This window comes from Scyliorhinus canicula, chromosome 12, assembly GCF_902713615.1.
Source record: "Scyliorhinus canicula chromosome 12, sScyCan1.1, whole genome shotgun sequence".
Lineage (NCBI taxonomy): Eukaryota > Metazoa > Chordata > Chondrichthyes > Carcharhiniformes > Scyliorhinidae > Scyliorhinus > Scyliorhinus canicula.
Window position 1 is genome coordinate 57,982,325 of NC_052157.1, and position 24,435 is coordinate 58,006,759.

At 52.7% G+C, this 24,435-nt stretch overlaps 1 protein-coding gene across 1 annotated transcript in view; it reads right to left on the bottom strand.

The window, feature by feature from the left end:
- Positions 1–17,237, bottom strand: part of LOC119974256 (high affinity cGMP-specific 3',5'-cyclic phosphodiesterase 9A-like) — a 78,191-nt gene extending 60,954 nt beyond the window's left edge. Inside the window, exons 1-6 of the mRNA XM_038813026.1 lie at positions 17,080–17,237; positions 7,610–7,678; positions 4,988–5,067; positions 3,691–3,731; positions 968–1,022; positions 768–838 (exon numbers count right to left, since the gene is read on the bottom strand). Coding sequence (XP_038668954.1) covers positions 768–838; positions 968–1,022; positions 3,691–3,731; positions 4,988–5,067; positions 7,610–7,678; positions 17,080–17,148 — 385 coding nt within the window. The 5' untranslated portion in view covers positions 17,149–17,237. The remainder of the gene's footprint in view (positions 1–767; positions 839–967; positions 1,023–3,690; positions 3,732–4,987; positions 5,068–7,609; positions 7,679–17,079) is intronic.
- Between the last annotated feature and the right edge of the window lie 7,198 nt (positions 17,238–24,435).

Here is a 24,435-nt window from a genome sequence, read left to right on the forward strand (position 1 = left end):
GACCCCCCCCCCCCCCCCAACCCGGCCGGGTCGGAGAATCCCGGGGTGTGTATTCTCCGGTCCTGGTTTTCGGGTGGGGATCACGCCGCGCCAGTCGGGGGCCATTGGTTGCGGTCCCCCCGGCAATTCTCCGGGCCCTAATGGGCTGAGCGGCCGTCGGTTTTTGGCCAGTCCCGCCGGCGTGGCGTGGACATGGTCCCCACGGCGGGACCTGCTGGTAGGCTGGCTGGTACGGTCCTCGGGTGGGGGGGGGGGATCCGGCGGCCGGGCCCGCGATCGGGGCCCACCGATCTGTCGGCAGACCTGTGCCATGGGGGCACTTCTTCCTCGGCTATTTTGTGCTGAACTGATGGTAATGTCTTCACCAGAGGGTGGCGGATCTCTGGGATTCTTGAGCCCAGAGAAGATGGAGCTCCCTGGCCTTGAGATAGGCCAGACTAGGTGGGGGGGTTGGGGGGGGGGGGGGGGGGTGGCTTAATGTGGACTGATTGTTGGGGGTGCTGAGGGGCTGGCTGAGAATATGGGCCAGGTCAGAGACAGGCCATGATTGTTACTGAATGGGCTATCATGTCCGAAGTGTATGTAAGTGTATCTATGATGCCTGACTCCACCCACCTCTCTGAGCACCCTCACCCTGATCGGGAAAGGGTGCAAGGGTGCACAGGAACGGTGGGGTTGGGGGCACACTCAGGCCGGGGAGTGTTGATGAGATATTCGATCAGGGAATGCTTCATAGCTGAACAGCCCTCCTCCACCCCGCGTCCCACTCTTCCGCAAGAGCTCGTCAAGTCCAGTTGTCCTTGGGCTTGGGCCACAGTGGCTCCGAGAACAAAAGGCTCTGGAACCCAGCTAATGGAAGTCTCAAACTGCGTATTCAACAGGGGACAAGGACACTCCAAGGAGCCTGAAGCTCCAGGTGACAATGTTCCCCCACGTTGGATAGCCCTGTTATGCCCAGTATCCTTACCTGGAAAGGTGCTGGGCTATCTCCACAAAGACATCTGGCAGATGTTTCTCTTGGCCTGTGACAGCGAGCGATTAAAAATACTTGTGGTTAGCGAAAGAGAGATTGAGAAAGCAAGCTCTCGAAATACCTTCACAGTCATTCAATGGTTGCACACACGGAAGCTAAGGTCAAACAGAAAGCTAATGTGTCTGGGGTGAAAATCACACTGGTGAGAAAGCACAGAACCAGGCCATACGACCCCAATGCTCAGTGCTTCCCCTTAAATACAGCAGCATGATGCTCCCTCAGTACTGACCCTCTGACAGTGCAGCACTCCTTCAGTACTGACCCTCTGACAGTGCAGCACTCCCTCAGTACTGACCCTCTGACATGCAGCACTCCCCAGTACTGACCCTCTACACTGCAGCACTCTCTCAGTACTGACCCGATGACAGTGCAGTACTCCCTCAGTACTGACCCTCTACAGTGCAGCACTCCCTCAGTACTGACCCTCTACAGTGCAGTACTCTCTCAGTACTGACCCTCTACAGTGCAGCACTCCCTCAGTACTGACCCTCTACACTGCACCACTCTCTCAGTACTGACCCTATGACAGTGCAGCTCCCCCTCAGTACTGACCCTCTGACAGTGCAGCTCCCCCTCAGTACTGACCCTCTGACAGTCCATGTTGCACGCCCTGACCCTCTGACGCGCAGTACTCTCCCAGGACAAACCCTCCGACAGTGCTCCACTCCCTCAGTACTGACCCTCTGACAGTGCAGCATACCCTCAGTACTGACCTTCTGACAGTGCAGCACTCCCTCAGTACTGACCCTCTGGTGCAGCACTCCCTCAGTACTGACCCTCTGACAGTGCAGCACTCCCTCAGTACTGACCCTCTACAGTGCTGCACTCCCTCAGTACTGACCCTCCGACAGTGCAGCACTCCCTCAGTACTGACCCTCTGACAGTGCAGCATACCCTCAGTACTGACACTCTGACAGTGCAGCACTCCCTCAGTACTGACCCTCTGACAGTGCAGCATACCCTCAGTACTGACACTCTGACATGCAGCACTCCCTCAGTACGACCCTCTGACAGTGCAGCACTCCCTCAGTACTGACCCTCTGACAGTGCAGCACTCCCTCAGTACTGACCCTCTACAGTGCTGCACTCCCTCAGTACTGACCCTCTGACAGTGCAGCACTCCCCAGTACTGACCCTCTGACAGTGCAGCATACCCTCAGTACTGACTCTGACAGTGCAGCACTCCCTCAGTACTGACCCTCTGACAGTGCAGCATACCCTCAGTACTGACCCTCTGACAGTGCAGCACTCCCTCAGTACTGACCCTCTGACAGTGCAGCATACCCTCAGTACTGTCACTCTGACAGTGCAGCACTCCCTCAGTACTGACCCTCTGACAGTGCAGCATACCCTCAGTACTGACCCTCTGACAATGCAGTAGTCCCGCAGTACTGATCCTCTCTTTCATACCATTTGTGTGAAAGTTGGTGGGCGGGATTCTTTATTCCCATGGCAGACTGTCCACGCCGTCGTAAATACTGTTGCGTTTTACGACGGCATGAATGGGTCGACCCCACGAATAATTCTGGCCCCTACAGGGGGCAGCATGGCACTGGAACGGTTAAACGCTGCTCCAGCTGCTGATCCCAGGCATGAACTAGGTGTTGCGGGATCTGCGCATGCGCTGTGGCTTCCTTCAATGCGCCGGCTCCGACACAACATGGCGCAGGACTACAGGGGTCGGCACGTATGAAAGGAGGCCCCCAGCCAGAGAGGCCGGTCCACCGATTGGTGGGCCCCCATTGCTGACCAGGCTACATCGGAGGACCCAACCCCGGGGTTGGACCCCCCTCGCCCTTCCGCAGGTCGCCCCCCCCCCCGACGCTACCACACCGACGTCACTGGCGGGACTCGGCGTTTTCATGGCGGCCGCTCGAGAATCGGCAGGCTGGTTGGGTAGAGCGGCCCGCGACCGGTGCAGTGCCGGCCATGCCAGCGCCAATAGTGCCGATTCTCCGCTCTGCAGAGAATCGCGTGCCGGCGTTGGGGGCGGCGTGGCGTGATTTGCACCGGTGGTGGGGATTCTCCCGCCCGGCCCCGGGCTGCCAGAATCCCGCCCGGTGTTTTATGGCACATATTAACAATAAAATAATCATCTTTATTGTCACAAGTAGGTTTACATTAACACTGCAGTGAAGTTACTGTGAAAAGCCCCTAGTCACCACACTCCAGCGTCTGTTCGGGTTCATGTAGTTCGGGCAGCAGGGTAGCATGGTGGTTAGCATAAATGCTTCACAGCTCCAGGGTCCCAGGTTCGATTCCCGGCTGGGTCACTGTCTGTGTGGAGTCTGCACGTCCTCCCCGTGTGTGCGTGGGTTTCCTCCGGGTGCTCCGGTTTCCTCCCACAGTCCAAAGATGTGCGGGTTAGGTGGATTGGCCATGCTAAATTGCCCATAGTGTCCTAATAAAAGTAAGGTTAAGGGGGGTTGTTGGGTTACGGGTATAGGGTGGATACGTGGGTTGAGTAGGGTGATCATGGCTCGGCACAACATTGAGGGCCGAAGGGCCTGTTCTGTGCTGTACTGTTCTATGTTCTATGTTCTATGTCTAACCCTGACTCGAGTGAGTCATTGGGCCAGTTTGGGACTCATTCTCTCTCAGTCAATGCACAATCTGTACACATCCCTGCAATTGAAAGGATGGTGAATATCTCTTACCAGATTCTTCATTAGTCACGACAACAACTTTGTATGGAAAACTGCAAAAAGATGCAAAATTAGTGCTGCCACAAATATAAACGTTTAATCCACTCCCATGGCCCCATGTACACTCTCCTCATCACTGACTCCATCCTCCCATTTAATCCCCTTCTACACCCCCATGTACACTCTCCCCTCTCACTGACTCCACCCATTTAATCCCCTCCCACAACCCCACACACACTGTCTCCTATCTCTGACTCTATCCACCCAAGCATTTAATCCCTTCCCACACCCCCATGTACACTCTCCCCATCACTGACTCCACCCTCCCATTTAATCCCCTCCCACATCCCCATGAACATTGTCCCCTATCACTGACTCTACCCACCCATTTAATCCCCTCCCACACCCCCATGAACACTGTCCCCTATCACTGACTCTACCCACCCATTTAATCCCCTCCCACATCCCCACACACACTCTGTCTCCTATCACTGACTCTATCCATCCAACTATTTAATCCCCTCCCACACCCCCATGAACCTGTCCCCTATCACTGACTCTACCCACCCATTTAATCCCCTCCCACATCCCCACACACACTCTGTCTCCTATCACTGACTCTATCCATCCAACTATTTAATCCCCTCCCACACCCCCATGAACACTGTCCCCTATCACTGACTCTACCCACCCATTTAATCCCCTCCCACATCCCCACACACACTCTGTCTCCTATCACTGACTCTATCCATCCAACTATTTAATCCCTTCCCACACCCCCATGAACATTGTCCCCTATCACTGATTCTACCCATACAATTAATCCCCTCCCACACCCCCATGAACACTGTCCCCATCACTGACTCTACCCACCCATTTAATCCCCTCCCACACCCCCATGAACACTGTCCCCATCACTGATTCTACCCACACAATTAATCCCCTCCCACACCCCCATGAACACTATCCCCTATCACTGACTCTACCCACCCATTTAATCCCCTTCCACATCCTATGTACACTTTCCCCTCACTGACTCCACCTACTTATTTAATCCCATCCACATCCCCTCCCACTGTCGCTGACTCTACCCACCGGTTTTATGTCTTACACTTTTTTTTATCTGCACACAGAATGCGCCTCTGTCTCCCCTATAAGATTGTCAACCACTGAGCTTGATGCTCCTTCCTGATACAGACAATCACCAAGGCCCTTTTTTGGCAAACACCCCTTGAGTGCATCACTAGCTATCTGGATTGCTGCTTCAACAGGCTGGTCAATGCTGCGTTATCCATCTGGAAGTGCTCACCTCTCCGAGTTGGCTGGCATCTTGGGATTTATGCCAACTGGGTTGCCAACTTGATCAACCAATGAGACCACCTCCCCTCTGTGAAGACAAATAAGAATTTAGAGATAGCCTGCATTTCCTTAGCTTCCACCTCCCCCTCAGAATGTCCCAAATACATGCACAGACAACAAAGGACTTGCTTTGACATGAGGTCTCACACAGCAAGGTCCCACTTATTTATTTCAGTGATGTCGGTTGAGGGATCAGTGTTGTTCCCAGGACAGCAGGAAGATCTCCCGTCAGAACACACTTCTGCCAAATAGCGACTGCAGGTTCTTTTGCAGCCACCCGAGAGAGCAGACGGGACCCTTGTTTGATGTCTCATCAGAAGACAGCAACAGCGACAGTGGGGCACTCCCTCATACGTGTGGTGTTCTTTGTTGCCAATACCAGGATGGATTCAGAGTGTACATAAAGACCTCAAAAAGCTAGGTCAAATAACAAAGCTAAATTTATTACACTACTTATTTGAGCTACTTATTGCTTATTTCTAAAGCAAACATACTATACTATAAGTACAATCTACACAATACTAACAGCTGTCTCATTTACACTATCTCAAATTGTTCTCTGCTCTGCTCCTATTCTCTCGCCTTCTCTACATTTCCCTACACTCTCTCAGTAGTCTGAGGCATTTCTTTTTATAGCTCTACCTCCAGCTCCATCTAGTGGCCGGCTATTATACATTAACCCGTAATAGACATGAACAGTACAGCACAGAACAGGCCCTTCGGCCCTCAATGTTGTGCCGAGCCATGATCACCCTACTCAAACCCACGTATCCACCCTATACCCGTAACCCAACAACCCCCCCTTAACCTTACTTTTATTAGGACACTACGGGCAATTTAGCATGGCCAATCCACCTAACCCGCACATCTTTGGACTGTGAGGAAACCGGAGCACCCGGAGGAAACCCACGCACACAGGGGAGGACGTGCAGACTCCACACAGACAGTGACCCAGCCGGGAATCGAACCTGGGACCCTGGAGCTGTGAAGCATTTATGCTAACCACCATGCTACCCTGCTTCCCCCCTGCTACCCTGCTGCCCCCATTATATATAACTAGTAATGTGCTAGATATTATATATAATGTCACACTATTGAGCCTCCGACAGTGCGGCACTCCCGCAGTACTGACCTTCCTCTGTACTGACCCTCCGACTGTGCGCACTCCTCAGTACTGACCTTCCTCAGTACTGAACCTCCAACAGTTGCCACTGCCTCAGTACTAACCCTCCAACAGTGCGGCACTCCCTCAGTACTGACCCTCTGACAGTGCCACTCCTTCAGTGCTGGCCCTCTGACAGTGCAGCACTCCCTCAGTACTGACCCTCTGACAGTGCACACTCCTTCAGTGCTGACCCCTCTAACAGTGCAGCACTCCCCTCAGTACTGACCTTCTGACAGTGCAGCACTTCTCAGTACTGACCCTCTGACAGTGCAGCACTCCCTCAGTACTGAACCTCTGACAGTGCAGCACTTCCTCATTACTGACCCTCTGACAGTGCAGCACTCCCTCAGTACTGACCCTCTGACAGTGCAGCACTCCCTCAGTACTGACCCTCTGACAGTGCAGTACTCCCTCAGTACTGACCCTCTGACAGTGCGCATTCCCTCAGTACTGACCCTCTGACAGTGCAGCACTCCTCAGTCTGACCCTCTGACAGTGCAACATTCCCTCAGTACTGACCCTCTGACAGTGCAGCACTTCCTCAGTACTGACCCTCTGACAGTGCAGCACTCCTCAGTACTGACCCTCTGACAGTGCAGCACTCCCTCAGTACTGACCCTCTGACAGTGCAGCACTCCCTCAGTACTGACCCTCTGACAGTGCAGCACTCCCTCAGTACTGACCCTCCGACAATGCAGCACTCCCTCAGTACTGACCCTCTGACAGTGCAGCACTCCCTCAGTACTGACCCTCCGACAATGCAGCACTCCCTCAGTACTGACCCTCTGACAGTGCAGCACTTCCTCAGTACTGACCCTCTGACAGTGCAGCACTCCCTCAGTACTGACCCTCTGACAGTGCAGTACTCCCTCAGTACTGACCCTCTGACAGTGCCGCACTCCCTCATACTGACCCTCTGACAGTGCAGCACTCCCTCAGTACTGACCCTCTGACAGTGCGGTACTCCCCTCAGTACTGACCCTCTGACAGTGCAGCACTCCTCAGTCTGACCCTCGACAGTGCAGCACTCCCTCAGTACTGACCCTCTGACAGTGCAGCAACTCCCTCAGTACTGACCCTCTGACAGTGCAGCGCTCCCTCAGTACTGACCCTCTGACAGTGCAGCACTCCCTCAGTACTGACCCTCTGTGATTGCAGCACTCCCTCAATACTGACCCTCTGACAGTGCAGCACTCCCTCAATGGTGGCTGAGGAGGTTACAGAGATCTGGAAGAGAAGGATATGAAATTTTAATAATAATGCAGTGAGGGCCCTTCCACCATTTAGGTCCCAGCCAGAGCGGGGCTAAGTTGAAGTTAGTACACTATGCCCCACAGAATCTGTCACCTGACTCACAGTTCCGGAAGGCTCTATGCTTTAGTACTATTGTTGGAAGATGGACTGACTCAGTGCACCAGCTGCGACAGACAGTGGTCTCCCGCACATCGGAGGGCTTGAGAGGTGACTGAAGATCACCTGTAACAAATGCAGAAAAATACTGGAACATTCATCAGAGAAACCATCTCACATTCCATATCCTGGGCGCTGCCTTGCTCTATCCAGTGATTTTTCTATTTGTGGTCACGGGTTGAGCATTGCTGGCTGGACCAGCTTTTATTATCCATTCCTAATTGCCCCTCGAGACGGTGGTGGTGAGCTGCCTCCTTGAACCGATACGTCTGCGCAGTGTAGGTACATCCTCCATGCTGTTAGGGAGGTTTCCAGGAGGTGGTCCCAACGATTGTGAAGAAATGGCCAATATATTTCCAGTGATGGCGAGTGACGAAGGGGAACCTCCAGGTGTTGGGTTCCCAGATATCTGCTGCTCTTGTTCCCTCTAGATGTATCATTCATGGTCTAGGAAGGTGATATCTGAGGAACCCTGGTGAGTTCCTGCAGTGCATCGTGTCGATGTTACACGCTGCCGCTGTGCTCGGTGGTGGATAGTGTGAATGATGACATGGGTGGATGGGGTGCCAAACAACTTGTCCCATGATGTTTACCTCTTGGACGGTGACATGGTGATCGTGTCACTGGACTCATATCTACTGGCCCAGCATAGTGATGAGGTCAGGGTGCAAATCCCATCTTGGGAGCTGGGGAAATTTAAATTTAATAATAAAACGTGGAATGAAACTACCATTGATTGTCAATAAAATACAAACTGCTTCAATAATGTCCCCTTCAGGGCAAAAAATCAGAGTAAAGCACCCACCAGGTTGTCCTGTAAATTGTGTACTGTCCCTGTCCTGGGAATGTTAGACGGGGGTAGTGTAGAGGGAGCTTTACTCTTTATCTAACCTCTTGCTGTACCTGTCCTAGGAAGTTTGATTGGGACAGCGTAGAGGGAGCTTTAACTCTGTTAGCTAACCTGGGAGTGTTTGATGGGGACAGTGCAGAGGAAGCTTACTGTGTATCAAACCTCATGTTCTACCTGTCCTGGGAGTGTTTGATAGGGACAGGGAAGATATCACCTTCCTAGACCATGAATGATACCATCTAGAGGGACAAGAGCAGCAGATATCTGGGAGCTTAATCTAACCCTGTACTTTATCCATCGTGGGAGTGTTGATGGTGTAGCAGGAGATTGACTCTGCATTGAATCCCGTGCTTCTAATCCCGTGCTGTACCTGTCCTGAGAGTGTTTAATGGGGACAATGTACAGGGAGCATTATTCTATATCTAACCCCATTCTGTACCCTGTCCTGGGAGTGTTTGATGGGGACAGTGAAGAGGGATCTGTATCTAACCCTGTGCTGTACCTGTCCTGGGAGTGTTTGATGGGGGCAGGCGTAGAGTGAGCTTAACTCTGTAATCTAACCCCGTGCTGTACCTGTCCTGGGAGTATTTGACAGGGACAGTGTAGAGGGATCTGTATCTAACCCTGTGTTGTACCTGTCTTGGGGAGTGTTTGATGGGGCAGCGTAGAGTGAGCTTTATTCTGTACCTAACCCTGTGCTGTACCTGTCCTGGGAGTGTTTGATGGGGACCGCGTCAAGTGAGCTTAACTCTGTAACTAACCCATGCTGTACCTGTTCTGGGAGTGTTTAATGGCGACAATGTAGGAGAGCTTTACTCTGTATTTAACCCCGTGCTGTAACTGTCCTGGGAGTGTTTGATGGAAAGTGGAAAGAGAGCTTTACTCTGTATCTAACCCCGTGGTATACCTGTCCCTGGGAGTGTTTGATGGAGACGAGTGTAGAGGAAGCTGTATTCTGTATCTAGCCCTGTACTGTGCTTGAGCTGGGAGTGTTTGATGGGACAGCATAGAGTGAGCTTAACTCTGTATCTAATCCCGTGCTGTACCTGTCTGTCATAATATACATCCATACATATGATGGAGTGCAGGCAGGCAGTGATTGACACACAGGCTGACCAGTGAGCACACAGAACACAGCAGCCAATCACCAGACAGGACACGACCACTATAAAGCCAGAGGGCACCAGTTTTCCCGCTCTCTCGGGATCCAGCCTCTGAGACAGTCAGAGCTCGTGAGCATTAGCCAGTGCAAACACCATGTGGTCGTCAGTTAGTCTGGTCAGGCTAGCCTCAGGTCTCCAGTCAAGTCAGCATAGTGTCAACCCACAGTTGAACATGTAAAATAGTTAGATGTTAAATAAAATCGTGTTGCATCTCATCAAGTGTTGGAGGTCTGTCTCTCGCTACACTGCATCAAACGCAGTCCACATAGACTCAGCCTACCCAACACATCGTGGTACCAGGTCTGGATGCTGAGAATTGACGGACTCACCTTGAGGTAATCAGCGTTGACCAGCAATCAGCCATCCGGTAACATGGACAATGTCCACCCTCCTCCGCAGCTCCGCATCGTCGGCAACCTCGGTGCAAACTGGAATATTTTCAAACAGAAGCTCCAACTCTATCTAGAAGCCACCGACCTCGAGGCCGCACCGGATGCCAGGAAGATCGCACTATTCCTCTCCACAGCCGGGGACCACTCTATCCACATCTACAACTCCCTTACATTCGCTGAAAGTGAAGACAAGACAAAATTTAAAACAGTCCTGCTGAAGTTCGACAGCCACTGCGACATTGAGGTGAATGTAAGCTTTGAACGGTATATTTTCCAGCAGAGGTTTCAGGATAAGGATGAACCCTTTCAGTCCTTTTTAACCCATCTCCGCATCCTAGCGCAGTCATGTAACTATGACTCTACAACTGATTCTATGATCCGGGATTAGATCATTTTCGGGGTCCACTCCGATTCCCTTCGCCAGCAGCTCTTGAATGTCAAGCAGCTCACCCTCACCATCGCCATCGAAACGTGCGTTCTCCACGAGCACGCTGACAACCGGTACTCCCACATCAGGGCGGCAGAAACGGCAAAGCTAAACCCCCACGAGGCAGAACGGGTGCAGGCCATCACACAAATGCAGGGCCTGAATCTTGATGAGAGTGGCCATTTTGCACGCTTTTCCCAGGCTCCAGCGCATGCGCGCCACGACCGAGGGGACGGCGAGACCGACGACCAGCCTGCGCAGGTGCGTACGTCATACAACCGCACTGCGTATGCGCGTTGGCACACGGAACGCGCTGACGTTGGCGTCATGACGTGTCCGAACTTTGGCTTCGCCCATTTCAAGCGGCAATGTCCGGCAAAATCACGACGCTGTCTACAGCAGGGGTGGGCAAACTTTTCCGTGCAAGGGCCACATTCAGAAATTCACAATTTTAAAGGGCCGCATAGTATATTAAGTGAAATAATTACTTCACCCGGTTATGATTCTGGGCGCCTCATATAGAACATAGAACATAGAACAGTACAGCACAGAACAGGCCCTTCGGCCCTCGATGTTGTGCCGAGCGATGATCACCCTACTCAACTCAACGTATACACCCGATACCATTAAGTAACCCAACAGGGCCCCCCCCCCATTTTTTTTTAATGACTTGATCTTGGTGGGCCGCGTAAAGACCTTTGGCGGGCCGCATGCGGCCCGCGGGCCGTAGTTTGCCCACCCCTGGTCTACAGTGTGGCAAGCTTGGCCACTATGCAGATCTGCTCCACTGCCCAGCATCCAGCGATCCCAGCTATAGCGCAGAAGCGTCCATTCGGTACAGCAGGCCGTGCCAGCCTCCGACTCCGACAGCCCACCAGATCCTGACGGCGAGTGCCTCGAATCCCCATTCCGGGTGGGCATCATTACTAAGCATGTGCTGCCTTTCTCAAAGATGGTTAAACACCTCCCAATCCTGAGCGTTGATCTGGATGATGAGTGGTGTGCTATCCTTACAGTTAACAAAGCTCGCATCCGTTTCAAGCTGGACACCGGTGCTTCAGCGAACCTCATTTCAAAATCCGATTTCGACACCATCCACGTCAGACCAAGCATTCTTCCACCGGCCTGCCAGCTCCTCGGCTACAATGGCAATGCCATTGCCACCAGTGGCTCATGCCAACTTGCAGTATCCAATTGGTCACTTAAAGCGACGCTGTGATTTGAGATCGTAGAACCAATACCACGCAATACCATAGTGTGTTCGAAGGTATGGGCACACTCCCATACCGATACAAAATCCTGCTGGAACCAAACGCCACCCCTGTGGTTCACACACCACATCGGGTGCCGGAACCCCTCAAGGACCGCCTCAAGCAGCAGTTGCAAGGCCTCCAGGACCAGGGCATCATATCAAAGGTCACAGAACCCACGGACTGGGTTAGCTCTATGGTTTGTGTCAAGAAGCCGTCAGGGGAGCTTCGAATCTGTATCGACCCCAAAGATCTGAACCGCAACATCATGAGGGAACATTATCCGATACCAAAACGAGAGGAGTTAACCAGCAAGATGGCTCATGCCAAATTCTTTACGAAGCTGGACGCCTCCAAGGGGTTCTGGCAGATACAGCTGGACACGTTCAGTTGCAAGCTGTGCACATTCAATACCCCCTTTGGCCATTACTGCTACAACCGTATGCCCTTTGGCATCATCTGTGCCTCAGAGGTATTTCACCGCATAATGGAACAGATGATGGAGGGTATCGAGGGGGTGCGAGTGTACGTCGATGATGTTATAATCTGGTCCACAACTCCGCAGGAACACATTGATCGCCTCAAGCGGGTATTCCACAGGAACCACGAGCATGGCCTCCGACTCAACAAGAGCCAAATCCTCCTTCGGTCAATCAGAAATCAAATTCCTTGGCGACCACATCTCGCAGCAAGGCGTGCAGCCGGATGCTGACAAGGTTTCGGCGATCAACGCCATGAAAACCCCAGAGGACAAGACGGCGGTCCTCCGCTTTCTAGGGATGGTCAACTTCCTTGGGAAGTTCATTCCCAACATGGCTTCCCACACCACAGCCCTCCGCCATCTCGCAGAAAGTCGACGGAATTCCAGTGGCTGCCTGCTCATGAGAAAGAATGGCGTTAGCTGAGGGCAAAACTCACCAAGGCCCCGGTGCTGGCGTTTCTCGACCCCGCCAAGGAGACAAAATATCCACTGACGCGAGCCAGGACGGTATTCGGGCGGTGCTCCTCCAACAGGATGACTCCTCCTCCTGGGCCCCAGTTGCATATGCCTCGAGAGCCATGACGCCCACTGAGCAACGACACGCTCAGATTGAGATGGAATGCCTGGGCCTCCTAACGGGAATCGACAAGTTCTACGACTATGTGTATGGCCTCCCTAAATTCACGGTCGAGACGGACCACAGGCCATTGGTCCACATCATCTAAAAAGACCTCAATGACATGACGCTACGGTTACACGCATTCTTCTCAAGCTACAATTTTGACCTGGTTTACACCCCGGGCAAAGTGCCCATTGTTGCAGATGCACTTTCCAGGTCTATCACCACACCGTGTGAGCAGACTGACATCGTATGTCAAATAGACGCGCAGGTGCAATTCTGTGCCTCCAACTTTCCGGCCTCTGATGAGAGGGTCATTCAAATTGGTGAGGAAACGGCCAGGGATCCTCTGCTCGAGCGGGTGATGCAGCACCTCACGAATGGCTGGCAGAAGGGACAGTGTCCCCAGTTTTACAATGTCAAGGATAATCTAACGGTGGTCGACGGCATCCTTATGAAGCTTGACAGAATTGTGATCGCGCAGAGCATGCGAGCTATGGTGCTTGGCCAAATCCACGAGGGTCACCTGGGGGTAGAGAAATGTCGACGTAGAGCTTGGGAGGCAGTCTACTGGCCGGGCATCAGCCAGGACGTTGCCAACACGGTCCTCAATGCCCTACGTGTCAAAACTTTCAGCCGGCTCAGCCTAAAGAAACTCTGCAGCAACATGAGATGGTGACCTCCCCATGGTCCAAAGTCGGTGTCGACCTGTTCCATGCCAAGGGGCGTGACTATGTCCTCCTGGTCGACTACTTTTCCAATTACCCCAAAGTGGTCAGACTGTCTGACCTCACATCGGCGGCGGTGATCAAGGCATGCAAGGAAACTTTTGCCAGACATGGGATACCACTCACGGCACGTCACATCCAGCCCCCACTACCCACAGACAAATGGGAAGGCCGAAAAAGGGGTCCACATCGTCAAAAGATTATTATGTAAGGCTGCAGACTCAGGCTCCGATTTCAACCTGGCGCTGTCGGCATACAGAGCGACCCCGCTGTCCACTGGGCTGTCCCCAGCGCAGCTTCTCATGAACCGCACACTACGAACGATGGTTCCAGCCATCCACATTCCAGACCTTGACAACTTCCCAGTCATACAGAGGGTCCAGCAGTCTCGGGCCCAACATAAATCAGCATACGACGCTCATGCCACGGATCTCCCTGAGCTGGTCCCAGCTGGTCGAGTTAGTGTACAGCTGCCTGACGGCGGCTGGTCCGCCACAGCTGTGGTGGTCAAGCAAGTGGCCCCGAGATCGTTCCTCGTTCGCATGGCTGATGGCTCCTTCCTTCGACGTAACAGGCGGGCACTGCGCAGACTTTCACCCGCCACCCGACCGTGATGTCCCACCTCACACATTGCTTCCTCCGGACGCGCTCTGCCACGAGGCCACCGATCTACCGGCAATCCTGCTGACCTCTGCGACCACCGCATTGGCGGCAGTCCCGCCCATCCAAGTGCAGGCGGCCCCTGATCCATCCTTGAGGCAGTCAACCAGAAGTCGTCGCCCGCCACAGAGACTAAACTTATAGACTGAATGCTGCATAACTTTGTTACCTCATCGTTTTGACATCTGTAAATATAGTTTTTTTTTACTGCTTTATCGGCCCTATGTCTGCACTAGTGACACCTTCCTATGTATATAAGATAGCATATCTGTATATAGTAACGTACATACGCACATATTCACGCACACGCACCTCAATATTTATTACCCGAACACAAACCTCACAAAAAAAGGGGGTGAGATGTCATAATATACATCCATGCATATGATGGAGTGCAGACAGGCAGTGATTGACACACAGGATGACCAGTGAGCACACAGAACACAGCAGCCAATCACCAGACAGGACACGACCACTATAAAGCCAGAGGACACCGGTTTTCCCGCTCTCTCGGGATCCAGCCTCTGAGACAGCCAGAGCTCGTGAGCATTAGCCAGTGCAAACACCATGTGGTAGTCAGTTAGTCTGGTCAGGCTAGCCTCAGGTCTCCAGTCAAGTCAGCATAGTGTCAACCCACAGTTGAACATGTAAAATAGTTAGATGTTAAATAAAATTGCGTTGCATCTCATCAAGTGTTGGAAGTCTGTCTCTCGCTACACTGCATCAAATGCAGTTCACGTAGACCCAGCCTACCAAACACATCACTGTCCTGGGAGTGTTTGATGGGGACAGTTTAGAGGGAGCTTTACTCTGTATCTAACCCGGTGCTGTACCTGACCTGGGAGTGTTTGATGGGGACAGTGTAGAGGGAACTTTATTCTGTATCTAACCCCGTGCTGTCCCTGTCCTGGGAGTGTTTGATGGGGACAGTGGATAGGGAGCTTTACTCTGTGTCTAACCCCGTGCTGTACCTGTCCTGGGAGTGTTTGATGTGGACAGTGAAGAGGGAGCTTTACTCTGTATCTAACCCCGTGCTGCACCTGTCCTGGGAGTGTTTGATGTGGACAGTGAAGAGGGAGCTTTACTCTGTGTCTAACCCTGTGCTGTACCTGTCCTGGGAATGTTTGATGGGGACAGTGTCGAGGAAGCTTTACTCTGTATCTAACCCTGTGCTGTACCTGTCCTGGGAGTGTTTGATGTGGACAGTGAAGAGGGAGCTTTACTCTGTGTCTAACCCTGTGCTGTACCTGTCCTGGGAATGTTTGATGGGGGCAGCGGGGAGGGAGCTTTCCTCTGTTTCTAATCAATGTACTTATGGCAAGTGTGTGGCTATTAATTGATCGAATCTTCAGGATTTGCACTGAAGTGTTCGTCAATAGCGGCCGAGTCGACTTTGGATGTGGAATAAGTTTTCATCCGACCTCAGTTTGATTTGTGGCAATTCAAAGTGAAATTTCATGAACTGATTAGAATCTGCAGTTCGTGAGCATCAAGTGTTTGGAAACTGCTGATACCTGAGATACTGCCTGAAGACACAGTGTCACAGAGGATCAGCATGATTGTCATTCAACTCAGCAAAGGTCAATGAGCTTTAAGTGAATCAATTAATCACTTTTTCCATTTGTAGATAGAAATAATACCGGCAAACATTAATCCCTCAAAGCTCCCTCAATACTGCCCCCATCAAACACTCCCTGGACAGTACAGCACGGAGTTAGATACAGATTAAAGCTCCCTCTACAATGTCTCCATCAAACACACCCTGGACAGTACAGCACGGAGTTAGATACAGAGTAAAGCTCCCTCTACACTGTCTCCATCAAACACACCCAGGACAGGTACCGCACGGAGTTAGATACAGATTAAAGCTCCCTCTACACTGTCTCCATCAAACACACCCAGGACAGTACAGCACAGGGTTAGATACAGAGTAAAGCACCCTCTACAATGTCTCCATCAAACACACCCTGGACAGTACAGCACGGAGTTAGATACAGATTAAAGCTCCCTCTACACTGTCTCCATCAAACACACCCAGGACAGTACAGCACTGAGTTAGATAGAGAGTGAGGCTCCCTGTAATCTGTCCCCATCAAACACTCCCAGGACAGGTACAGCGCAGTGTTAGATACAGAGTAAATCTCCCTCTTCACTGTCCCCATCAAACACTCCCAGGACAGGTACAGCACGGGGTTCAATACAGATTAAAGCTCCCTCTACACTGTCCCCATCAAACACTCCCAGGACAGGAACAGCACAGGGTTAGATACAGAGTAAAGCTCCCTCTATACTGTCCCCATCAAACACTCCCAGGACAGGAACAGCACGAGTTAGATACAGAGTAAAGCTCCCTCTACACAGTCCCCATCAAACACTCCCAGGACTGGTACAGCACAGGGTTAGATACAGAGTAAAGCTCCGTTTACACTGTCCCCATGAAACACTCCCAGGACAGGTACAGCACAGGGTTAGATACAGAGTAAAGCTTCCTCGACACTGTCCCCATCAAACACTCCCAGGACAGGTACAGCACGGGGTTAGATACAGAGTAAAGCTTCCTCTACACTGTCCCCATCAAACACTCCCAGGACAGGTACAGCACAGGGTTAGATACAGAGTAAAGCTTCCACCACAATATGCTCATCGAACTCTCCTAAAATGGGCAGTGTTCCAATCTACGTATGTCTGTGTCCTTCTCGGATCTGGGAAGCTGAACGAGACAAACATCCCTCAGCTGCATGAATAGGACTGATTGTTTGTTAGAACAATGGAAGCATTAACATACGTCCTTCCCCCTTGACAATCATTAACGCGTGTGGCTGTGGTCAGGCCAGCCAGGAGGGCAGGGAGGAAGAGAGAGAGAGAGTTGCATGGAGCGAACTGCAGACAGAACTCACCTTCTGGATCTTTCCCTTGACCTCCAGGTGAATGACCTTTGTGTGAACGGTCGAGGAAGCCGTGCCCATGATGCCGAACACAAGGCTGAGATTTGAGATTGTCGAGTGGGCAGTTGAGGGAATGGACGAGACCAGAATGATCGTGTGTGTGTGTCTCTCTGAATCTCTCCCGCACTCTCTCTCAAGCACACACAACATCAGACTGGCTCAGCACGGTTTCCTCAGTAACATCACCATCACTGCAATGGGGAGGAGGCAATTAGTCCAGTCTCTCCAGTTTGAACTGACTGTTTGAGTGTTGGCTCCTCTGCTCAAGGGCTGGGTGCTCCTTTAGATACAGATAGCAATCAGTAACTTCTGAAAACCAGCTTAACTATTATACATCAGGGAGATTAGAATTTATTACTGAACAAAATAACACTGGAGGTTGAGTCCCATGTTTAATTAATTGCTGAGATATGATCATCACCGCCGAGGCCAACAATTGGTGTCCATCCCTAATTGCCTCATGAGAAAGTGATGGTGGTGAGCTGCCTTCTTGAACTGCTGCAGTTTGTGCAACACTTAGATTTGGAGTTGCCCAAATCCTCTCTTTACAACTTACGCCGCAGACTCGGAGTAAGATGAAAATAAAAAGGGGTTGGTTTATTTTTTACACACACACGAGAAGGGTTTCACAACATGCACCCCCCCCCCCTTCATTACACTCACATAATAAATGGGGCATAAGGAGAACATGAAGACTGTTCAGGGCACGATGACCTCAATAAAAATACAAGTATCGGTTTTCCCTGGGTCTGGAGTCTGGAATCGTGTGTTGCCGGATTGACCCTCCCGAGGACAGGTTGGCTAATTTCAGAGTGACCTGTTTTTATTTTCCTTGAGCGAGGCCTGGGCCACAGGAGCAGGAAATCAGAACGGGTCAGTCGGGAGGCTCAGCTTCTGAGGCTCCAGCAGTTTGCAATTTTCATAAGGCTTCGAGTTCTTTCGCTTGACAGTGGACAGTGCAAGCTGTTGCCTGGAGTCTGGTGTACACTGGGGCTTGTTCGGCAACAGGCCGAATTCAGTTCCAACAGACAGCATCACCCTGCAGCTTGGCGGGTGTTGGAGGGGGGGGGGGGGTGGATCAGGTGACATACGTCCTCCATGTTGGACACAGGATGAAGGAATGTCTGAGGTATCGTTGGAGTCGGGACACTTTTTGTGGGCCGCGAGTTGGGAAACAGTCTTTCTCTGGTTGGTACCATTGGGTCAGGATTGCTGATGTTTTGGCCATTAGTGGGTTAGGGGTGGGAGTTTGCGACCCGCAAACGTTTTCCTTTGTGTGGAGGGAGCTGAGACCAGACTCCATGTCACCATGGCCACTGGTACCTCGCAATTGCTGCAAGGCATCAGGTGACTGGCTGAGGCCTTTGTTCGCTCAGCGGTTCTCCATTTTTACCAGCACAGAACTAAAAAAAACTTATAAAATAGTCCAGGCAATTAATGCAAACATATTTTATCTTGCACCGTGACAGAAGAAATGGTGATATTTTTCCAAGTCAAGGTGGTTTGTTGGCTGCAGGGGAAATTGCATGTGGTGGTGTTCCCATGTGCCCGCTACCCATGTCCTTCTCGAAGGCAGAGGTTGCGGGTGTAGAAGGGGCTGCCTGAGGAACCTTGATGAGTTGCTGCAGTGCATCTCGTAGATGGTACACATGGTTGCCACTGTGCGTCGGTGGTTGGGTAAATGGTTAATCTGGTGGAATGGGTGGCGGTCCAATGGGTTGCTTTGCCCTGGGTGGTGTCTGGTTCTCGAGTGTTGTTGGAGCCGCTCTCATCCAGGTAAGTGAGGAGTATTTCTTTTTTTAAAATGTATTTTATTACAAACATGTATCAAAACAGGTTACAACACATAAACACCCCGGGAAACATACTTCCCAGCAATCAACTATACACACTGTACACATTTTTACCCTTTTTCACCGCCGTTCAATCGGAGAGGCAAAGGCCACGGCATCGGCCTTCCTCCTCTCCCTGAGCTCCCGCTTCTCTGAAACCCCAAATATCACCACCAAAGGGCCTGGGCCCACCTCCTCCTCCACTATCCTGACTAAGACCGCAAACACTGCCACGCAGATCTTCCCAATTTTTCGCAATCCCAAAACATGAGCGCGTGACTCGCTGGCCCCCGCCCACACCTCTCACACTCATCTACTACCCCCTGAAAGAACCCACTCATTCTCACCCGAGTCATATGCACCCTGTGCAACACCTTAAACTGTATCAGGCTCACCTTTGCACAGGAGGACATCCTGTTTACCCTACACAGTGCCTCACTCCATACTCCCCAATTGATCTCCCCTCCCAACTGACCTTGATCTTCACCACCCGCTCACCTCCCTGCTCCCCCAGCCACTTCTATATATCCCCAATTCTTCCCTCCCCTCCCACATACGGTAGCAGCAGTCACTCCAGCAGGGGGTAACCTGACAACCTAAGGAATCCCTCCAACCTTGCGCACAAAGTCCCTAACCTGCAGATACCTGAACTCACTCCCCTTTGGCAGCTCTATCCTCTCCCTCAGCTCAGACTGGCAAAACCTTCCTCCAAATACATATCCCTCACCTTGGGCAGCCCCAGTTGTCTCCATCTCCTGTATACACTATCCATCCCCCGCCCCACCCCACCCCCCCCCCACCCCCCCCACACCCCCCATCCCCCCACCCCCCCACCCCCACCCCCCACCCGCCACCCCCCCACCCACCCACCCAGATACCTGAACTCACTCCCCTTTGGCAGCTCTATCCTCTCCCTCAGCTCAGACTGGCAAACCCTTCCTCCAAATACATTTCCCTCACCTTGGGCAGCCCCACTTGTCTCCATCTCCTGTATACACTATCCACCCCCCCCCCACCCACCCACCCCCCCCCACCCCCCCCCCCACCCCCCCACCCCCCACCACCCCCCCACCACCCCCCCACCCCACCCCCCAAGCCCCCCCCACCCCCCACCCCCACCCCCCACCCCCCCCACCCCCCCCACCCCACCCCCCCACCCCCCCACCCCCCCACCCCCCCCACCCCCAACCCCCCAACCAGATATCTGAACTCACTCCCCTTTGGCAGCTCTATCCTCTCCCCCAGCTCGGACTGGCAAAACCTTCCCCCAAATACATATCCCTCACCTTGGGCAGCCCCACTTGTCTCCATCTCCTGTATACACTATCCACCCCCCCCACCCCCCCCCCCCCCACCCCCCCACCCCCCCCCACCCCCCACCCCCCCACCCCCCACCACCCCCCCACCACCCCCCCACCCCACCCCCCCCAAGCCCCCCCACCTCCCACCCCACCCCCCACCCCCCCACCCCACCCCCCCACCCCCCCCCACCACCCCCACCCCCCACACCCCCCCACACCCCCAACCCCCCAACCAGATACCTGAACTCACTCCCCTTTGGCAGCTCTATCCTCTCCCTCAGCTCAGACTGGCAAAACCTTCCTCCAAATACATATCCCTCACCTTGGGCAGCCCCACTTGTCTCCATCTCCTGTATACACTATCCATCCCCCCACCCCACCCCACCCCCCCACCCCCCCCACCCACGCCCCCCCCACCCCCACACCCCCTCCCACCCCCCACCCCCCCACACCCCCCTCCCCCCAACCCCCCCCCCCACCCAACCCCCACCCCCACCAACCACACCCCCACCCCGCAGAAATGGCAGGCTGGAGCAGCGTAGTGGCTGGCTGCTGGAGCGGCATGGTTGCTGGTCGGGGGCCCATAATTGGGTCGCGGGGTCTGTGGGGAACGAATTAAGACTGCGGAAGGAGACCTCCATCGTGGTAGCTGCTTCCACAGTCATTTCTAAGTCCTGGGCCCCCTTTTCCAGCAGTCGTTGGCGCACATAGTTAGACCTGAGGCCCGCTACGAAAACAACGCGTACCGCCAATTCCCTGTGTTCAGCCGCGGTAACCGCTTGGTAATTACAGTCATTGGACAAATTATTAAGTTCCCTTAGGAATTCGGCGAGTGATTCTGTAGGCCGCTGGCGACGAGTCGTGAACACGTGGCGAGCGTAAACTTCGTTAACAGGCCTTACATACATTTTATCGAGAACTGCTAGCGCTGCAGTATATGAACTGGCCGAGTTTAGTTGCGTAGAGATTCTGTGGCTCACCGTCGCGTGCAGTAGACTTAGCTTCTGATCCTCTGTCGTTTCGGCGTGCTCGCTTCAGCCAGGTAGGCTTTGAAACACCGCAACCAGTGGGAGAAGATTTCTTTAGCCTCTGCATCCTGCGGGTCCAGGCGTCCAAGCTTGAGGGCTGATTCCATAATCAATCTTTGCAGTTCTAAAGTCGATTAAATTGATGGAACCATCAATTCACCAGACACGTGTTTCCGATATGAATCTAGGCTTTAATCGACTTACTCGCAGTGAACTCAGGCTGACTCTGGACAAGGGTATTTATACAGCTGCGCTAGGGGGAGGAGTCATGGGCGGAGCCAAGGGTGGAGCCCAGTACAAGTTCCTGAGTGCTCCCAGCGCTACTCCCCTTAGTGGTAGGGTAGCGCTACTGCGCTTACAAAGACCGTGTGAATTAACATATGTACATCTATATTACATTCACCACAGATCCCTCTACACTGTCCGCGTCAAACACTCCCAGGACAGGTACAGCACGGTGTTAGATACAGAATAAAGCTCCCTCTGCACTGTCCCCATCAAACACTCCCAGGACAGGTACAGCACGGGGTTAGATACAGAGTAAAGCTCCCTCTACACTGTCCCCATCAAACACTCCCAGGATAGGTACAGCACGGGGTTAGATACAGAATAAAACTCCCTCTACACAGTCCCCATCAAACACTCCCAGGATAGGTACAGCACGGGGTTAGATACAGAGTAAAGCTCACACTGCACTGTCCCCATCAAACACTCCCAGGACAGGTACAGCACGGGGTTAGATACAGAGTAAAGCTCCCACTGCACTGTCCCCATCAAACACTCCCATTACAGGCATAGTATGTGTTTAGGTTCAGAGTAAGGTTCCTCTACAGGACACAAATTAGACTACTTTGGATGTTTTCCTGTCTCTCTTGGTCTCTATTTGATCAATTTTGTAAATCTTGTAGTTTACCTCATGAGGTTAATTCAGGCTGTGAAATCAAAGTGTGATTTCTCAGCAAGGGATTAATTATTTAAAAACTGTTCCATCTATTTTCCATTTACTTTGATGTGTTGACTGAGGGGAATCGCTTTCGCATTTGAAAAATCCTTTAATTAGCTCTGGGAATGACAACTCAGAAAATACAGGGCTTTGTTCGAACATGCTGCTTCCTGTTTCCCTATTGTGGCCGATTCATTTACATCACAAGCCAACTCCTCAGCTAAACCGAGGAACAGTAGGAGGCCCATTCAGCCGCTCTCGAGTGGCAGTGTGTGCTGTCAGGAGGATGCAAAGAGGCTGCAGGGTGATTTGGACAGGCTGGCTGAATAGGCAAATACTTGTCAAATGCAATATAATGTGGGTAAAAGTGAGGTTATCCTCTTTGGTGGCAAAAACAGGAAGGCAAATTAGTATCTAACGGGTGGCAGTTTGGGAAAAAGGGAAGTGCAACGAGACCTGGGTGTCACAGTGGAACAATCACTGAAGGTTGGCATGCAGGGACAGCAGGTGGTGAGGAAAGCTATTGGCATTCTGGCCTTCATAGCGAGAGGATTTGAGTATAGGAATAGGGATGTCTAGCTGCTGTTATACAGGGCCTTGGTGAGGCCACACCTTGAGCATTGTGTGCAGTTTTAGTCTCCGAGTTTGAGTAATAGCCATCTGGGATGGCCACTTACAAAGGGAAATATGGCCACTTGCAAAGAATCATGGGAAATATGGCCAATGTAGGATCCAGACAAACTCAGAGCTTAAGTGTATATTTGCCAGTAGATAACCAGACATGATCGAAACCCCCAGCCGATTGGCATTCTAATGGCCTATTTCCCCAGAACAAAAGACTTGTACTCTGTGGTGAGATAACCACTGTAGTTATGTGTACTGCAGTAGGGGGATGTATGCCTGTACCTGTAATACAGGTTCCTCCGGTAAGCCCCTGCCGGCTAGCTCCGCCCACAGGGAGCTTATGTATAAATGTATGAGAGCTGCTCAGACCCTTAGTCTACTGTTGCAGATGGAGGGACAACATCGTACAACAATAAAGCCTCTATTGTACTAGTCTCTCGGCTTTGAGTATAATTGTTAGCGCTACAATTTATTGTTGTACGATTTCCCAGTCACCATGGACATCAGAATCAAGCCTGACCGTCTGCAGCTGGATCCGCATTCGCCTCACGCCAGAAAAGACTTTGATCACTGGCTCGCAGTCTTCGAGGCCTACATCTCTTCAGCAGACCCTCCCCCGACGGAGGCTCAGAAAAAGCAACTCCTGTACTCCAGACTTAGCTCCAGCGTCTTTCCGCTCATTCGAGATGCGACCGACTACACCGCAGCTATGGAACTGCTCAAGGAGAATTATGCACCATCGGCGAACACCCTGTTTGCGAGGCATCAACTTTCTACTCGCGTCCAGCAGCCGGGTGAGTCGATTGAGGACTTCTGGAGGGCACTTATACCTCTGGTATGAGACTGCGACTGCCGGGCCCTCACAGCCATGGAACATTCTGATTTACTCATGCGCGATGCCTTCGTTACAGGCATTGCATCGGACACCATCCGGCAACGACTGGTGGAAGGGGTCGTCCCCGACCTCGCGGCCGCAAAGGCCCTGGCGCTCTCCATGACGGCCGCCTCCCGTAGTGCGCAAACTTACTCCGCTAGCCACTCGGCCCACCCGTCCTACCCCTCGTGGACCCCGCAAACGGCTCCCCAGGCCCATCCGTCCTACCCCTCGTGGAACCCGCAAACGGCACCCCCAGCAGCCGCCCCCGCGCACTATGCCTGCGCTGCCCGCCGCACCGCACCCCCTGGGGGTCCCCACTGTTACTTCTGCGGCCAGCAGAAGCACCCTCGCCAACGCTGCCCGGCCCGCACAGCGACCTGCAAAGCTTGTGGCAAGAAAGGCCACTTAGCAGCGGTGTGTCAGTCCTGGATAGTCGCCGCTATCGCGCCGCCGGTCCCCATGCCTCAGCCGCTCCCTCAATGGGCCCCGCCGTCCGCTTCCCCCGACCCCACGTGCGATCAATGGGCGCCGCCATCTTTTGCCGCCCCCGCCACGTGTGCCCCAGGGGCGCCGCCATCTTCATCCACCACAGCCATGTGTGTTCCATGGGCGCCGCCATTTTGTTCCGACCCCATAACGTGCGCTCCATGGACGCCGCCATTTTACCCACAGGTACTGCGGATGCCGCCATCTCGTCTCCAGG